Source organism: Antechinus flavipes, chromosome 3 (genome assembly GCF_016432865.1).
Source record: "Antechinus flavipes isolate AdamAnt ecotype Samford, QLD, Australia chromosome 3, AdamAnt_v2, whole genome shotgun sequence".
In the NCBI taxonomy this organism is placed as follows: Eukaryota; Metazoa; Chordata; class Mammalia; order Dasyuromorphia; family Dasyuridae; genus Antechinus; species Antechinus flavipes.
The window spans coordinates 84,109,039-84,123,860 of NC_067400.1; the positions used below are offsets into that span (position 1 = coordinate 84,109,039).

Consider the following 14,822-nt stretch of genomic DNA (forward strand, 5'->3'; position numbering starts at 1 on the left):
CCACTCAAATTCTTCCAGCATCTCCTGAACTGTAAAATGAGCAAATTGGATGTAATGGTCTTTTGTGACCCTTCTAGCTCTAAAGCTATGACAATATAACTCAGAAAACTGAGAAATATTCAAGACAAATCAATTGTTCCAGTTCTGCCAAAATCTCCCTTTTTGTATCATCTCCAAACATAAAACACATTTTTTGCTAGAGAAAACCTTTTTATATTACTGATCATAGCTAAGACTCAAATGTACTGTAAAGCTCTTATAACCCAATACTACCAATCTCAGCCAAGTCTGCCTGAGAATTAAGTGGTGGCAAGCTGTTACTTTTACCTAAAAATCTCTTCCTTCTCTTCAATCCCCTCTACCCCAACCCATTCTAGAAAGAACTCTGGTATACAAAGAACAGCAATAGCAATTCTTACCATATTATCTTCTAGTTTGCACTTGGGGATTTTGTTCCTTAATATAAATTTGAAAGATTTCAATTCAAATTTTGCCACTTCTTCTGACAGATTAAAAAGCAGAACCCTGAAAATAGAAATTAGAAATTAGAAAAAATTTACTTGAGGTATTTTATGAGTTTCTATTCATTTTCTCCTTTTCTTAATCTGGTTTTAATGAAGATCAAATAAAATAGTCATTTCCATATATACAACAGAACTGAAAACAGGATTGTGCAGAATATTATAACTTTTTTATAAATAGCTTGCTATTCTTTTAGGAGAATAAATTCAATTTCTAGCTATCAACATTGTTCCATTTGTGCTACTTTCTAAACATTCTTCTGTTTTCTTTTTATTCATTTTAGAAAATGATGCCTGAATGACTTTTCTTTCCCACCTTTTTTTTGCTATTCTATCCTTAACCACCAATCCCTTACCCTCCTCCCACGTGTACTATTGGGGGAAGGGGAAGGAAAGAAAGAAAAGAAAAACAAAATCCTTATAATAAATATGCAAAATCATATAAAATAAATCCCTACAATATTTGTGTCTTGAAAATGTCTTAGACTGCATCATGATATAGATATAAACTTGACTATGTAACCATTTAAAAAATTTTGCAACTTATTTTATTTTACTTTTCTCAATTAAGAAACATTACCCTCCTATCACCACTTATCTCATCTTTGAAAAAAAAGGAAAATAGAAAAACAACACCCTAGAACAAATATGGATTGTCAAGAAAAACAAATTCCCATTTCCCATATTCGCTATATCCTGACCTTGCCATCTGTAAGGCCATGAAAAACTCTGACAGACCCTATGAAGCTGGAAAAGTTTCAAGTTTAGATTAAGTATAAGACTAGAAATAGATTGTCAATAGATTGTCATTTGAGGAACAGTCTAGCTAATTTCAGGACCAATTTTTTCACCAAAAGATTGGCCTTGGTCACTAAGAAACTCCTCGCTCCTAAGTATATCTGAGACTATCTTCTTCCTTGGTAGAAAAAGTACCTACAAAATAAAATCATCCATTTTTTAAAGAAGTAGTTGTAAATCAGAAGCAAGTAAGCTTCCAGTAAGTTTCCTAAAGTTAGAGATTAATTCATATTTTCTGTATTACCAGTGCCTAGCACACAGATTGATTTATGATTAAGAGCTGTCTTACATTTGTGGGTTGTTTAAAAACTTAGTCACATTTCATATAATTTGGGGAGCCAAACTTTCAGGAGGGCCAAAATAATAGATAAGATAGAACTCAGCAGTTTAATCAATGTTTGTTGGATTAGATTGAATTAGACCCTCTATTCTCTAAATTCAGAGCTTCCTGTTCCTTGATTGGTCTTAATTAATAAATTCCCTGTGCTTAGAATTCTCTTCATCTATCTATACTTATAATCTGATTTTTAAATTTAATGCTTAAGCTAACTGAAACTGAACTTCAAATTAGATTGACTACTCACAAGTGAATGAAACAGTATTAAATAAATATTTATTAGGCATTGTGTTAAAAATCATGAAAATAAATAACAGATTGAGATAAGCAAATAGAGATAGCTAAAAGGCAAGATTGTAATCTGGGAAATTAGCTTCTTCAATGCCTTTAGTCTCCCCTTTAGATGCCCCTTTTCTATTTTTTTTCTTTCAATTGTTGGCTTGAGAGCCTTTGTTATCTTTAGGTCTTCCTATTATCAACACCTGATCTTAGTAAATTATGTCATATGAATTGTGAAGAAACCACACCAAAACTGATAAATGCTATTTTGTTAAAGATCTAAAGCTTACCACAAAGTGGTAACTTTAAATGAACAATTTTAACTACAGAGGAATTTTTTTTTTAAATCATACCAAGGAGACCACTGTTCTACTTAAGAAGGCAAAGAGGAGCATTATTTCATATTTCTTAATTGCTCTTTCATCATCACTGTCATCATTATAATATCAAATATAATGTAGCACTAAGGGGCCGTAATGAAGTATATAGAGCCATTTGTCTTCAAACTATATTGTTCTACTATGCTCAAAGGGCTATCAAACTGCACATACCCTTTGATTCAACAGTGTCTCTACTACATCTGTATCCTAAAGAGATCATAATAAAGGGGAAAGAAGCTACATGTGCATGGATATTTGTAGCAACCTTTTTTGTGGTGGCCAGGAACTGGAAACTGAGTGCCTGCCTATCAACTGGAGAATGGTTGAATAAGTCATGGTATATGGATATTATGGAATATTATTGTTCTATAAGAAATAATCATCAGGATGATTTCAGAGAGGCCTGGAGAGACCTACATGAATTGATGCTGCACAAAATGAATAGAACCAAGAGAACATCATACATAGCAACAGCAAGATAATCAACTCTGATGGATGGAGCTCTTTTCAATAATGTCATGATCCAAGGCAGTTCCAATAGACTTGTGATGGAGAGAACCATCTGTATCCAGAAAGTGGACTATGGGGACTGACTGTGGATCACAACATAGTATTGTTGTTTTGCCGTACAAAAAAAATCGGACTCTGAAATATTGTACAATTAGCCTGTGAAGGAAATCAAAAATGCAGGCAGGCAAAAATTGGGAATTCAATGTAATGGTTCTTAGTCATCTCCCAGAGTTCTTTTGCTGGATATAGCTGGTTCAGTTCATTACTGCTCCATTAGAACTGGTTTGATTCATCTCATTGCTGAAGATGGCCAGGTGCATCAGAATTGATTATCATATAGAAGTGGATCTCTTCGATAAAGAGAGCTAATTCAGTTTCAATTGATCAAAGATGGGCAGAAGCAGCTACACCCAAAGAAAGAATACTGGGAGATGAATATAAACTGCTTACATTTTTGTTTTTCTTCCTGGATTATTTATACCTTCTGAATGCAATTCTCCCTGTGCAACAAGAAAACTGTTCGGTTCTGCACACATATATTGTATCCAGGATATACTGTAACCTATTCAACATGCAAAGGATTGCTTGCCATCTGGGGGAGGGGGTGGTGGGAGGGAGGGGAAAAAGCGGAACAGAAGTGAATGCAAGGGATAATGTTGTAAAAAATTACCCTGGCATGAGGTCTATCAATAAAAAGTTATTTAAAAAAGAAAGAATTGATCATCACATAGTATTATTGTTGAAATATATAATGATCTCCTGGTCCTGCTCATTTCACTCAGCATCAGTTCGTGTAAGTCTCTCCAAGCCTTTCTGAAATCATCCTGTTGGTCATTTCTTACCGAACAATAATATTCCATAACATTCATATACCACAATTTATTCAGCCATTCTCCAATTGATGGGCATCCCACTCAGTTTCCAGTTTCTGGCCACTACAAAGAAGGCTGCCACAAACATTCTTGCACATACAGGTCCCTTTCCCTTCTTTAAGATTTCTTTGGTATATAAACCCAATAAAAGCTACTATTTAAAAAAAAAAAACTATCATTCTAGATTGATGTGGTTTTTTGAGTTCTTATGTCTAATTTTTATCTTTTCCTGTTTCACCTCTGTCAAAATGCAGTCTATTTTGTTTTCACTCTGACTCATTCATCCTTCCCCAGTATCCAAAAAGTTGCCTACAATTGTTATTTATCCCATTTCAACATTTCTCTTATCGGTTCTCTTTTTCCACATCAAAAAAAAATCTTCAATTAGTCCCTGAAATCTTCTCACCCAAATCATTGCAATAGCCTTAAAAACCAGCATGTTGCAATCTCTTCTCTATTCCTGCCTACCCACAGTACAATATAAACTCCTTAAAAACAATGACTGTTTCACTTTTGTCTTGGGATCCAACCTCAGAGCTTCAAACAATGGTTGCACACAACAGATGCTTGACAAATGTTTGTTACTGTCTTAGGAAACACTCAACATTGCTGGAGGAGGTGACTGTGACAACCAGTACAGCCAACCCCAAGCTTACTTTGCTTTTGATCCTGATTTGATCCCAGATGTCTCATTTGGGACCACAGGATGGGTGACTCATTTTGGGGAGAAGAAATTTAATCTGCCCTACCCAAGTGGGAAAGTCCTTGAAAAAAGGCTGTGACAATTAGGTGATTTAGAGAATGGCAGTCTAGCACCCGGTAAGGGAGAAGGAAGATCAGGCAGGGAAATATAATCCTCTAGAGGATGAAGAATCTCTGGGAAAAGCCTTGGTTATCCTATTCTTTATTCTGTTATCATGCTAGCTGGACAATGGAGTTCAGAAAATTCCTAATACTTGTCAACACCAGCCCCTGAGAAAATTGAGACTGTTCTGGTTTGAAAAATAGCCTATTTTCTTTACTCATCTGAGACAAAAAGGGAAAAGAACCTCTTGAGAGAAATGGAATGTGAAGGAAAAAAGCAGAGAGGAAAGCAGATCAGTATATGATTTGGAGTCTGGGTGGCTTATTGCAAGCATGGATACTAGAGACAGGAAACAGTCAGCATGGCTGGCTTTTGAGACCTGGACAAGCTTCACCCTTTCACCTGCCATTTTCAGACCGGCAGTTTGAACTGTCATGATTTTGTCTCAACAAAGGGCTCCTGAACAAAATTAAAATTTTGTAGATTTCCTATGTGTAAGCTCCTTAAATCAATGTAAAGAAATGAGGGAACTGACTTAGTTAGTTTTTTCCCCCAAGGCAACAAACAACCTGTACAAGAGCACAAGTTTTATAATTATAGAGCATGGATTCAAATCTTGATTCTACTACTTATTTCCTGGATGAACTTGGGAAAATCATTTACTATCACTGGGTTTTAGCTTACTTATCTATAAAGGGAAGGCATTTGACTAGATATTTCAGGTCATTTTCAACTATAAATCTATCTTCTCTAGGAGCAGGGATGGTAGGGAAGTAATTTTTTTAAATTTAAAATTAATAAGTAGAAAATGTAGTAAATATGTTTCGTGTTGGTTTTATGCACTAAAATTGAGATTTAATTAATACCAGTGATATAGGGTACATTACATTCCTTTCTGAAAATATTAATATACTGGAGTATGGTAACCAATAAGAAACAGTATGGCATGGTGGATAGAGTCAGAGCTAAAAGTGTCTTCATATGATATATGACTGACAGGCAACTCATTTAACCTCTGAGAATACCAGGAAAAACCTCTAAGATAATAAATTTTAGAGCAGGTACCTAATCTACTTTAGGAGATGAAATTTTCTTACTGAAAGTCTTCTCTAAATTAGTAAAATCACAAATCTACTCCCAACCTATCCCATGGTAGCTGACAATCCAAATATGAATATATAATTTGAGCACCAATGGATTTAATTCCTCTATTAAAAAAAAAAAAACTGCAATATCATTGACTACTAGAGCCAATATGGTGGAAAGAAGCCAGAAGTTTCCCTTGAAAACAAGAAACAACACCATTGAACAAATTCTGGTGTGACAGAGCCTACAAAGAGATGGAATGAAACAATTTTTCCAGCTCAAGGTAGCCTGGAAGGACTTCAGGAAAGATCAGTCTCACTTGGGTGAAAGAGGAATATGTTTCAGCACAGATGGTGTCTGGCCAAACCAGTGGGAGGATCTTAGCCACACAGCAACTGAGTCCTGGCTCAGCAGTACAATAGAAAAATAGACAATTGGAAAAGCCTTCAGTCCAGCCCAGAAGGCAAATTGCCAACCCAGGTTGGCAACAAAGATGGGATTAGATTGGGTTACCCCAAAGGTGTGAGGTAGTCACCGAACACAAGAGGACTCAGAGTTGAAAGGTAAAGCTCAAATTTCTCAAAGCTGAAAGCCACACAAGAAGCTTGGGACAGTGCCCCCTATACCCTAGGAGCAGAGCTTGACTTTTTAAAAGCCACAGAATAGACCAATAAAAAGAACCTTAATTATAGAAAGCTACTATGGTGACAGGGAAGATCAAAGATCTAACCTAGAAGAGGACAAAATGCCTACATGCAAAACCTCAAAGGAGATATAAATTGGTCTTGAGCCAAAAGAGCCTTCTTGAAACAACTGAAAAAGAATTTTAAAAGTCAAATATGAGAGGGAGAAGAAAAATTGGGAAAAGAAATAAAAAGTATACAAGATAGGTTGGAAAAGGAAAGACAAAAATTGACTGAAAAAAATCAATTTCTTAAAAAATACAATTGGCCAAATTGAAAAAAAAATCTATTGAAGAAAACAATACCTTTAAAAGTAGAATTAGCCAGGGTGGAGCCAAGATGCCAGAGAAGACACATGTGGCATCCTAAGCTCCTCTCCTATCCTCACTACTAATTATCAAATTCAGCCTCAAAAATAGTGCTTGACTGGTAAAATTCCGAATATATTGGGAGTACAACAAATTACCAGCCAAAGATAATCTGGAAGATCTCCAGAAAAGATTTGTCCTGATTGGTTGGAGCAGGCCAGTGCAGGCAGGGAGGCAGAACACAGAGACTAGCACACTGAGTGGACGGGGCCAGGGGCAGTCTCTACAGGAGATTTTGCAGGGGAGACTTTACCACAGGTAGAGTTTTTGCTTTAGTTGCAAAGCAGTAGATCAGCAGAAAAGTTACAAAAAGGCCAAAGGTAGAGTGTACTCCAAAAAAAAAAAAAAAAAAAAACCACCAGAATTTAACAGAATCTGCTACATCCACCCACCACCAGAAGTGACTCAACAAAGACCACAGCACAACTATGCAACCTCATTCTGCAGCATGGGGCCATGGGGTAGCCACAAATCTGCAAGAAGGAGATTCTGCCTGGAGCAGAACTTTTCCAGCATGGCTGCACTTCCCAGCGCAGAAACACTTCTGGTGTTCTATAGGACTCAAGAGAAGCAGAAAAAGGTAAAAAGAACCCTTGAGAACTTTATTTATATTATGGACATACATAAACAGTGCATGTATAATTTTATTTTACTAATATAATATAAAAAGAGAAGTAGAAATGGAAAGGGGATAGTATCAGAAAAAGGGAAAGGGGGAGATAAAAAGAGGAAAACTATATCCCATGAAGAGGCAAAGGAAACCTATTAGGAAGGGGGAAGAGCATTGTGTGAATCTTCCTCTCATCAGATTTGGCTCAAAGAGAAAATAATTGACATAGTTAGTTTACAGAGAAACTTCTCTCACCTCATTAAAATTTAGGAGAGGAAAAGATAGATCTTTGGAGAAAATTGAATGGAAACAGAAAGGAGTACACTTTCTTCTCAGCAGTTCATGAAACCTATATAAAAACTGACCATATATTAGGATACAAAGACCTCAAAATCAAATGAAGAAAGGCAGAAATAGTAAATGAATTCTTTTCAGATCACGATGCAATAAAAACTACACTCAACAAAAGGCTAGGGATAGACCAAAAAGTAATTGGAAACTAAATAATCTCATCCTAAAGAATGATTGGGCGAAATAGCAAATCATAGACATAATTAATAATTTTACCCAAGAGAATGACAACAATGAGATGACATACCAAAATTTGTGGGATGCAACCAAAGCAGTAATAAAAGGAGTTTTATATCTTTAGAGGCTTACTTGAATAAAATAGAGAAAGAGAAGATCAATGAATTGGGCTTGCAACTTAAAAAGCTAGAAAAAGACCAAATTAAAACCCCCAATCAAATACTAAACTTGAAATTCTAAAATTAAAAGAAAAAATGATAAAATTAAAAGTAAAAAAAGCTATTGAATTAATAAATAAAACTAAGAGTTGGTTTTATGAAAAGAAAAAACAAAATAGATAAACCTTTGGTAAATCTGATTAGAAAAAGGAAAGAGGAAAATCAAATTGTTAGTCTTAAAAATGAAAAGGGAGAACTCTCCACCAATGAAGAGGAAATTAGAGCAATAATTAGGTGTTACTTTGCTCAACTTTATTCCAATAAATTTGATAACCTAAGTGAAATGGACAACTACCTACAAAAACATAGAGTGCCCAGATTAACAGAAGAAAAAATAAATTATTTAAATAGTCCCATTAAAAAAAAATAAATAGAACAAGCTATTAATCAACTCCCTAAGAAAAAATCCCCAGGACCAGATGGATTTAGATGTAAATTCTACCAAACATTTAAAAAACAATTAACGCCAATACTATATAAACTATTTTTAAAAATAGGAAATGAAGGACTCCTAGGTAATTCCTTTTATAACACAGACATGGTACTGATACCTAAACTACATAGGATGAAAACAGAGAAAGAAAATTATAGACCAAGCTCCCTAATGAATTCTGACAAAAAAATCTTAAATAAAATATTAGCAAAGAGATTACAGAAAATCACCCCGAGAATAATACACCATGACCAAGTAGGATTTATAACAGGAATGCAGTGCTGGTTTAATATTAGGAAAACTATTAGCATAATTGACTCCACCAACAACCAAATTGACAAAAACCATATGATTATCTCAATAGATGCAGAAAAAGCATTTGATAAAATCCAACATCTATTCCTATTAAAAACACTAGAGAGTACAGGAATAAATTGACTTTTCCTTAAAATAATCAGTAACATCTATTTAGAACCATCAGTAAGCATTATATGTAATGGGGATAAACTGGAACAATTCCCAATAAGACCAGGGGTAAAACAAAGTTGCCCATTATCACAATTACTATACAGTATTATATTAGAAATGCTGTCTTTGTCAATGAGAGAAGAAAAAGAGATTAAAGGAATTAGAGTAGGTAATGAAGAAACCAAATTATCACTCTTTGCAGATGATATGATGGTATACTTAGAGAACCCCAGAGTATAAATTAAAAAACTATTAGAAATAATCTAAAACTTTAATAAAGTTGAAGCATACAAAATAAATCCACATAAATCGTCACCATTTTTATAGATCACTAACAAAACCCAACAGCAAGAGATATAAAGAGAAAATCCATTTAAAATAATTATCGATAGTATAACATATTTGGGGATCTATCTGCCAAGGGAAAGTCAGGAACTATATGAGCAAAACTACAAAACACTGTCCACACAAATAAAGTCATATCTAACCAATTGAAAAAAATATTAAGGGCTCTTGCATAGGTCAAGCAAAAATAATAAAGATGGCAATACTACCTAAACTAATCTATTTATTCAGTGCTATACCAATCAGACTCCCAAAAAACTATTTTAATGACCTAGAAAAAATAACAATAAAATGCATATGGAAGAAGAAAAGGTCAAGACTTTCAAAGGAACTAATGAAAAAAATCAAATAAAGGTGGCCTAACTGTACCAGATCTAAAACTATATTATAAAGCAACAGTCATCAAAATCATTTGGTACTGGCTAAGAAACTGACTAGTTGATCAGTGGAATGGATTAGGTTCAAAGGACAAAATAGTCAATAACTTTAATAATCTAGTGTTTGACAAACCCAACGACCCCAGCTTTTGGGATAAGAATTCACTGTTTGACAAAAACTGCTGGAGAAATTGGAAATTAGTATGGCAGAAACTAGGTATTCCATATTTAACAGCATACACCAAGATAAGGTCAAAATGGGTTCATGATCTAGACATAAAAAATGAGATTATAAATAAATTAGAAGAATATAGGATAGTTTACCTCTCAGACCTGTGAAGGAGGAAGGAATTTATGAGCAAAGAAGAACTAGACATCATTATTGATCACAAAATAGAAAATTTTGATTATATCAAATTGAAAAGCTTTTGTACAAACAAAACTAATGCAGACAAGATTAGAAGAGAAACAATAAACTGGGAAAACATTTTTACATTCAAAGATTCTGATTAAGGCCTCATTTCCAAAATATATAAAGAATTGACTCTAATTTAAAAGAAATCAAGCCATTCTCCAATTGATAAATGATCAAAAGATATGAACAGATAATTTTCAGATGAAGAAATTGAAACTATTTCTAGCCATATGAAAAGATGCTCCAAGTCATTATTAATCAGAGAAATGCAAATTAAGACAACTCTGAGATACCACTACACACCTGTCAGATTGGCTAGGATGACATGAAAAGATAATGCTAAATGTTGGAGGGGATGTGGGAAAACTGGGACACTGATACATTGTTGGTGGAATTGTGACTGTATCCAGCTATTCTGGAGAGTGATTTGAAACTATGCTCAAAAAGTTATCAAACTGTGTATAACTTTTGATCCAGCAGTGTTACTACTCTGCTTATAACCCAAAGAGATATTAAAGAAGAGAAAGGGACCTATATGTACAAAAATGTTTGTGGCAGCCCTTTTTATAGTAGCCAGAAACTAAGTGTATGCCCATCAATTGGAGAATGGTTGAATAAATTGTGGTATATGAATGCTATGGAATATTATTGTTGTGTAAGAAATGACCAGCAGGATGATTTCAGAAAGGCCTGGAGAGATTTACATGAACTTATGCTGAGTGAAATGAGCAGGACCAGGAGATTATTATATACTTCAACAATACGATATGATGATCAATTCTGATAGACTTGGCTCTCTTCAACAATGAGATGAACTAAATCACTTCCATTTGTTCAATAATGAATAGAGCCAGCTACAAATGGAAGGAGAAAGAGAAGGAAAAAGAGGAGGAAAAGGAGGAAGAGGAGGAGAAAGAAGAAGAGAAGAAAATTAAGAAAAAGAGGAGGAGGAGGAGGAGAAAAAGGAAGAGGAGGGAAAGGAGGAGGAAGAGGAGGAGAATGAGAAGGATGAGAAGGAGGAGGAGAAGGAGGAAGAGCAGGAGGAGAAATAAGAGGAGCAGGAGGAAGAGGAGGAAGAGAACAAAGAGGGGAAGGAGGAGGAGGAGGAGGAGGAGGAGAAATTTGCCATGCTTTGGCTATCACAAAAAAATTAAAATTTGTGGTCATGGTATTTAGAAAAAAATTAATTAAAAAGGTCAAAAGAAGTAAAGAAGGGCACAACAAATCATACTTAAAGATGGAATTAACTGTGGTGTTCTTCTTCTTCTTTAAAAATAATATAAAGGTGGTTCTCTCTGGAAGAAAGCAGGTTTCTCAGGGAGGTTTTTGGAGGCAGCCTTAGTTGCAGTTGAAAATAATAATCACCTCAAAACACAAGCCAGGTGATAAAAGTTCAGATCTTTTATTGCCTCCAATATATCCCAGTTAGCTTAGAGGCCTATCTCTCTGCTTGGTTCTAAGAGCTCTTGCAGCTTTGTCCTTTGCTTCTGCTTCTGCTTTCTTCAGCCTCCAGAGCCAGCACCAAGTTGAATCTGTCTTGCCTCTGAGAAAGGGCTTCTGGCTCTCAATCTCCCAGAGTGCTCTTCTCTGACCCCAGTCAATGTTCCGAAGTAAAAGCCCTCACACAGAAAGGGCTTCTGGCTGAATTCACTTGATGCTCCCTTCTCAATCTAAATTCAGCTGAACTCTCAATTCGTAGCTTGTTCTGACTTGATGCTCCCCTCTCCATGTAATTCAGCTGAATTCTCCTAACTGGGCCTTTGCTTTCTTCTTATATATCAGAGAGAGGGATTATGGGTTTTCTCCCATAATGCTCTCTGGCCCTAAGAGCTTCGAGGAAGGTGTGAATTCGGATATCTCACTAAACCCTGAAATCTCCCTAAACCCTGAAATCTCCCAAACGTGTGAACTCCAATGAGTAAATGTGTGAACACAAGCATTGTATCAATTAGTTCTACTTGGTACCTTGTTTCAGGTTCTGGCCCAAAACATCTTCTTGTAAGATCAGATCAATAATCTATCAACTCTAATGAGTTAGCAGTTTGTAAAGATTCCAACAATTAACAGTGAAAAAAAATCAGTTTAAAATATCTGTCTACCCAATGAAACAGCAAACAAATTAACAAAAGAAAAATTAGCTGATTATTAGATAAAACTTTAGAGTCAGAAAGACTTGAATTCAAATTGTCTGAGGTACTTGCTAAAATGTGTGACCTTAAGCCAGCCACTTAACTTTACTTTCTTTAGCTATTAATAAATTTTTTTAAAGGATAATAATAACACATATCTTACAGGATCATGGTGGGAGCTTTCCTCTACAAACACACAAAACAGCTGTTTTAAGTTAAACTGAGAGGTATTTAAGGCTTGGATATAAACTGCCTTAAGTATCAGTTTTCTGTGCATGGCCTTATACTGCCTTTTGCATAACTATTCTATAAAGAAATACCTAAAGTGAAAAGCCAAACTATTTGTCACACCTGGTTCCAGTTAATGTAATTGTAATCACAATCTTTAGGAGAAACTATCTTGCTTCTATCAAATGTAATTTGCAAATTCAAATCTACCAAGAATAAATATCACAACTAAATATACTTTGGTGTAAATTTGTCAATGTCTCACTTCTCCTAAGGCCATATGGATTTCAAGCATTATATTTCTTTCTTTTTACCCAAGTTTTGTAGAATTAATTTTTTGTTTTGTTTTGTTTTGAATTATAGCTTTTTATTTTCAAAATATATATATGGATAGTTTTCGATATACACCCCAACAAAACCTATGTTCTATTTTTTTCCCTTCCTTTCCTTCCCCCAGTCCACAAGTAATCCAATATATGTTAAAAATGCAATTCCTCTATACATATTTCCACAAATATCATGCTGCACAAGAAAAATCAACTCCAAAAGGAAAAAAAAAAAAAGGAGGGAATAAAACAAAATGCAAGCAAAAAACAACAAAAAGAGTAAAAATACTATATGGTGGTCAGCTTTCAGTTCCCACTGTCCTCTCTCTGTGTGCAAATGGCTTGCTTCATCACAAGACCAATAGAACTGATCTGAATTACTTCATTGTTGATGAGAGCCATGTCCATCAGAATTGATCATCGTATAATCTTGCTATTGCCATGTATAATGATCTCCTGGTTCTGCTCATTTCACTTGGCATCAGTTCATGTAAGTCTCTCTAGGCCTCTCTGAAATTATCCCGCTGATTGTTTCTTATAGAACAATAGTATTCCATAGTATTCATATACCATAATTTATTCAGCCATTCTCCAATTGATAGGCTCAGTTTCCAGTTTCTTACCACTATAAAAAAGGTTGCTACAAACATTTTTGCACATTTGGGTCTCTTTCCCTCCTTTATGATCTCTTCAGGATACAAGCCCAGTAAAAACATTTCTGGATCAAAGGATATGCACATTTTGATAGCCTTTTGTGCATGGTTCCAAATTGCTCTCCAAAATGGTTGAATCAGTTTATAACTCCACCAATAATATATTAGTGTCCCAGTTTTCCCCACATCTCCTCCAACATTCATTATTATCTTTTCCTGTCATCTTAGCAAATCTAAGAAGTGTGTAGTGGTACCTCAGAGTTGTCTTAATTTTCATTCTCTGATCAATAATGATTTAGAGTACCTTTTCATATGACTAGAAATGATTTTAATTTCTTCATCTGAAAATTGCCTGTTCATATCCTTTGAAGAATGATTTAAATTCTTATAAATTTAAATCAATTCTCTACATATTTTAGAAATGAGACCTTTGTCATAACCCTTGACTGTAAAAATATTTTCCCAGTTTATTGCCCTCCTTCTAATTTTGTCTATGTTGGTTTTGTTGTTACAAAAAAATTTTAACTTAATATAATCAAAATTATCCGCTTTGCATTCTCCACAAATCTGAGAGGTAAACTATCCTTTGTTCTTCTAATTTGCTTATAATATCTCTTTGTATCTAAATCACCACCCCATTTCAAGCTTATCTTGATATATGGTGTTAAGGGTGCATCAATGTCTAGTTTCTGCCATACAAATTTCCAAATTTCCCAGCAGTTTTTGTCAAATAGTGAGTTCTTATCCCCAAAACTGGGGTCTTTTGGTTTGTCACACACTAGATTACTGTAGTCATGGACTAGTTTGTCCTGTGAACCTAATCTATTCCACTGATCGCCTTACTCTATTTCTTAGCCAGTATTTTGAGGATCACTGTTTTATAATACAGTTTTAGGTCTGATATAGCCAGACCACCTTCATTTGCATTTTGTTTTATTAATTACCTTGAAATTCTTGACTTTTTCTTCTTCCAGATGAATTTTGTTATTATTTTTTCCTAGCTCTGTGTAGTAATTTCTTGGGAGTTTGATTGTTATGGCACTGAATAAGTAGATTAATTTAGGTAGTATTGTCATTTTTATTATATTAGCTTGGCCTATCTGTGAGTACTTGATATTTTCCCAAGAGATTAGATCTGACTTTATTTGTGTGGAAAGTGTTTTGTAATTGTGTTCATATATTTCTTGACTTTGCCTTGGCAGATAGACTCCCAAATATTTTATATTACCTATAGTTATTTTAAATGGAATTTCTCTTTGTATCTCTTGCTACTGGACTTTGTTGATAAAAATGCTAATGATTTCTGTGAATTTATTTTGTATTCTGCAACTCTTAAAGTTGTGAATTGCTTCCAATAGATTTTTAGTTAATTCTCTAGGATTCTCTAAGTATACTATCATATCATCAGCAGAGTGATAATTTGGTTTCCTCATTACTTACTCTAATTCCTTTT

General features: G+C 34.6%; 1 protein-coding gene across 2 annotated transcripts in view; it reads right to left on the reverse strand.

Moving 5' to 3' along the window:
- Positions 1-14,822, reverse strand: part of CASP8 (caspase 8) — a 66,444-nt gene that overhangs the window by 17,331 nt on the left and 34,291 nt on the right. For both annotated transcript variants that reach the window (XM_051983790.1, XM_051983789.1), the window contains exon 4: positions 420-525. In XM_051983790.1, the coding sequence (XP_051839750.1) occupies positions 420-525 (106 nt within the window). The remainder of the gene's footprint in view (positions 1-419; positions 526-14,822) is intronic.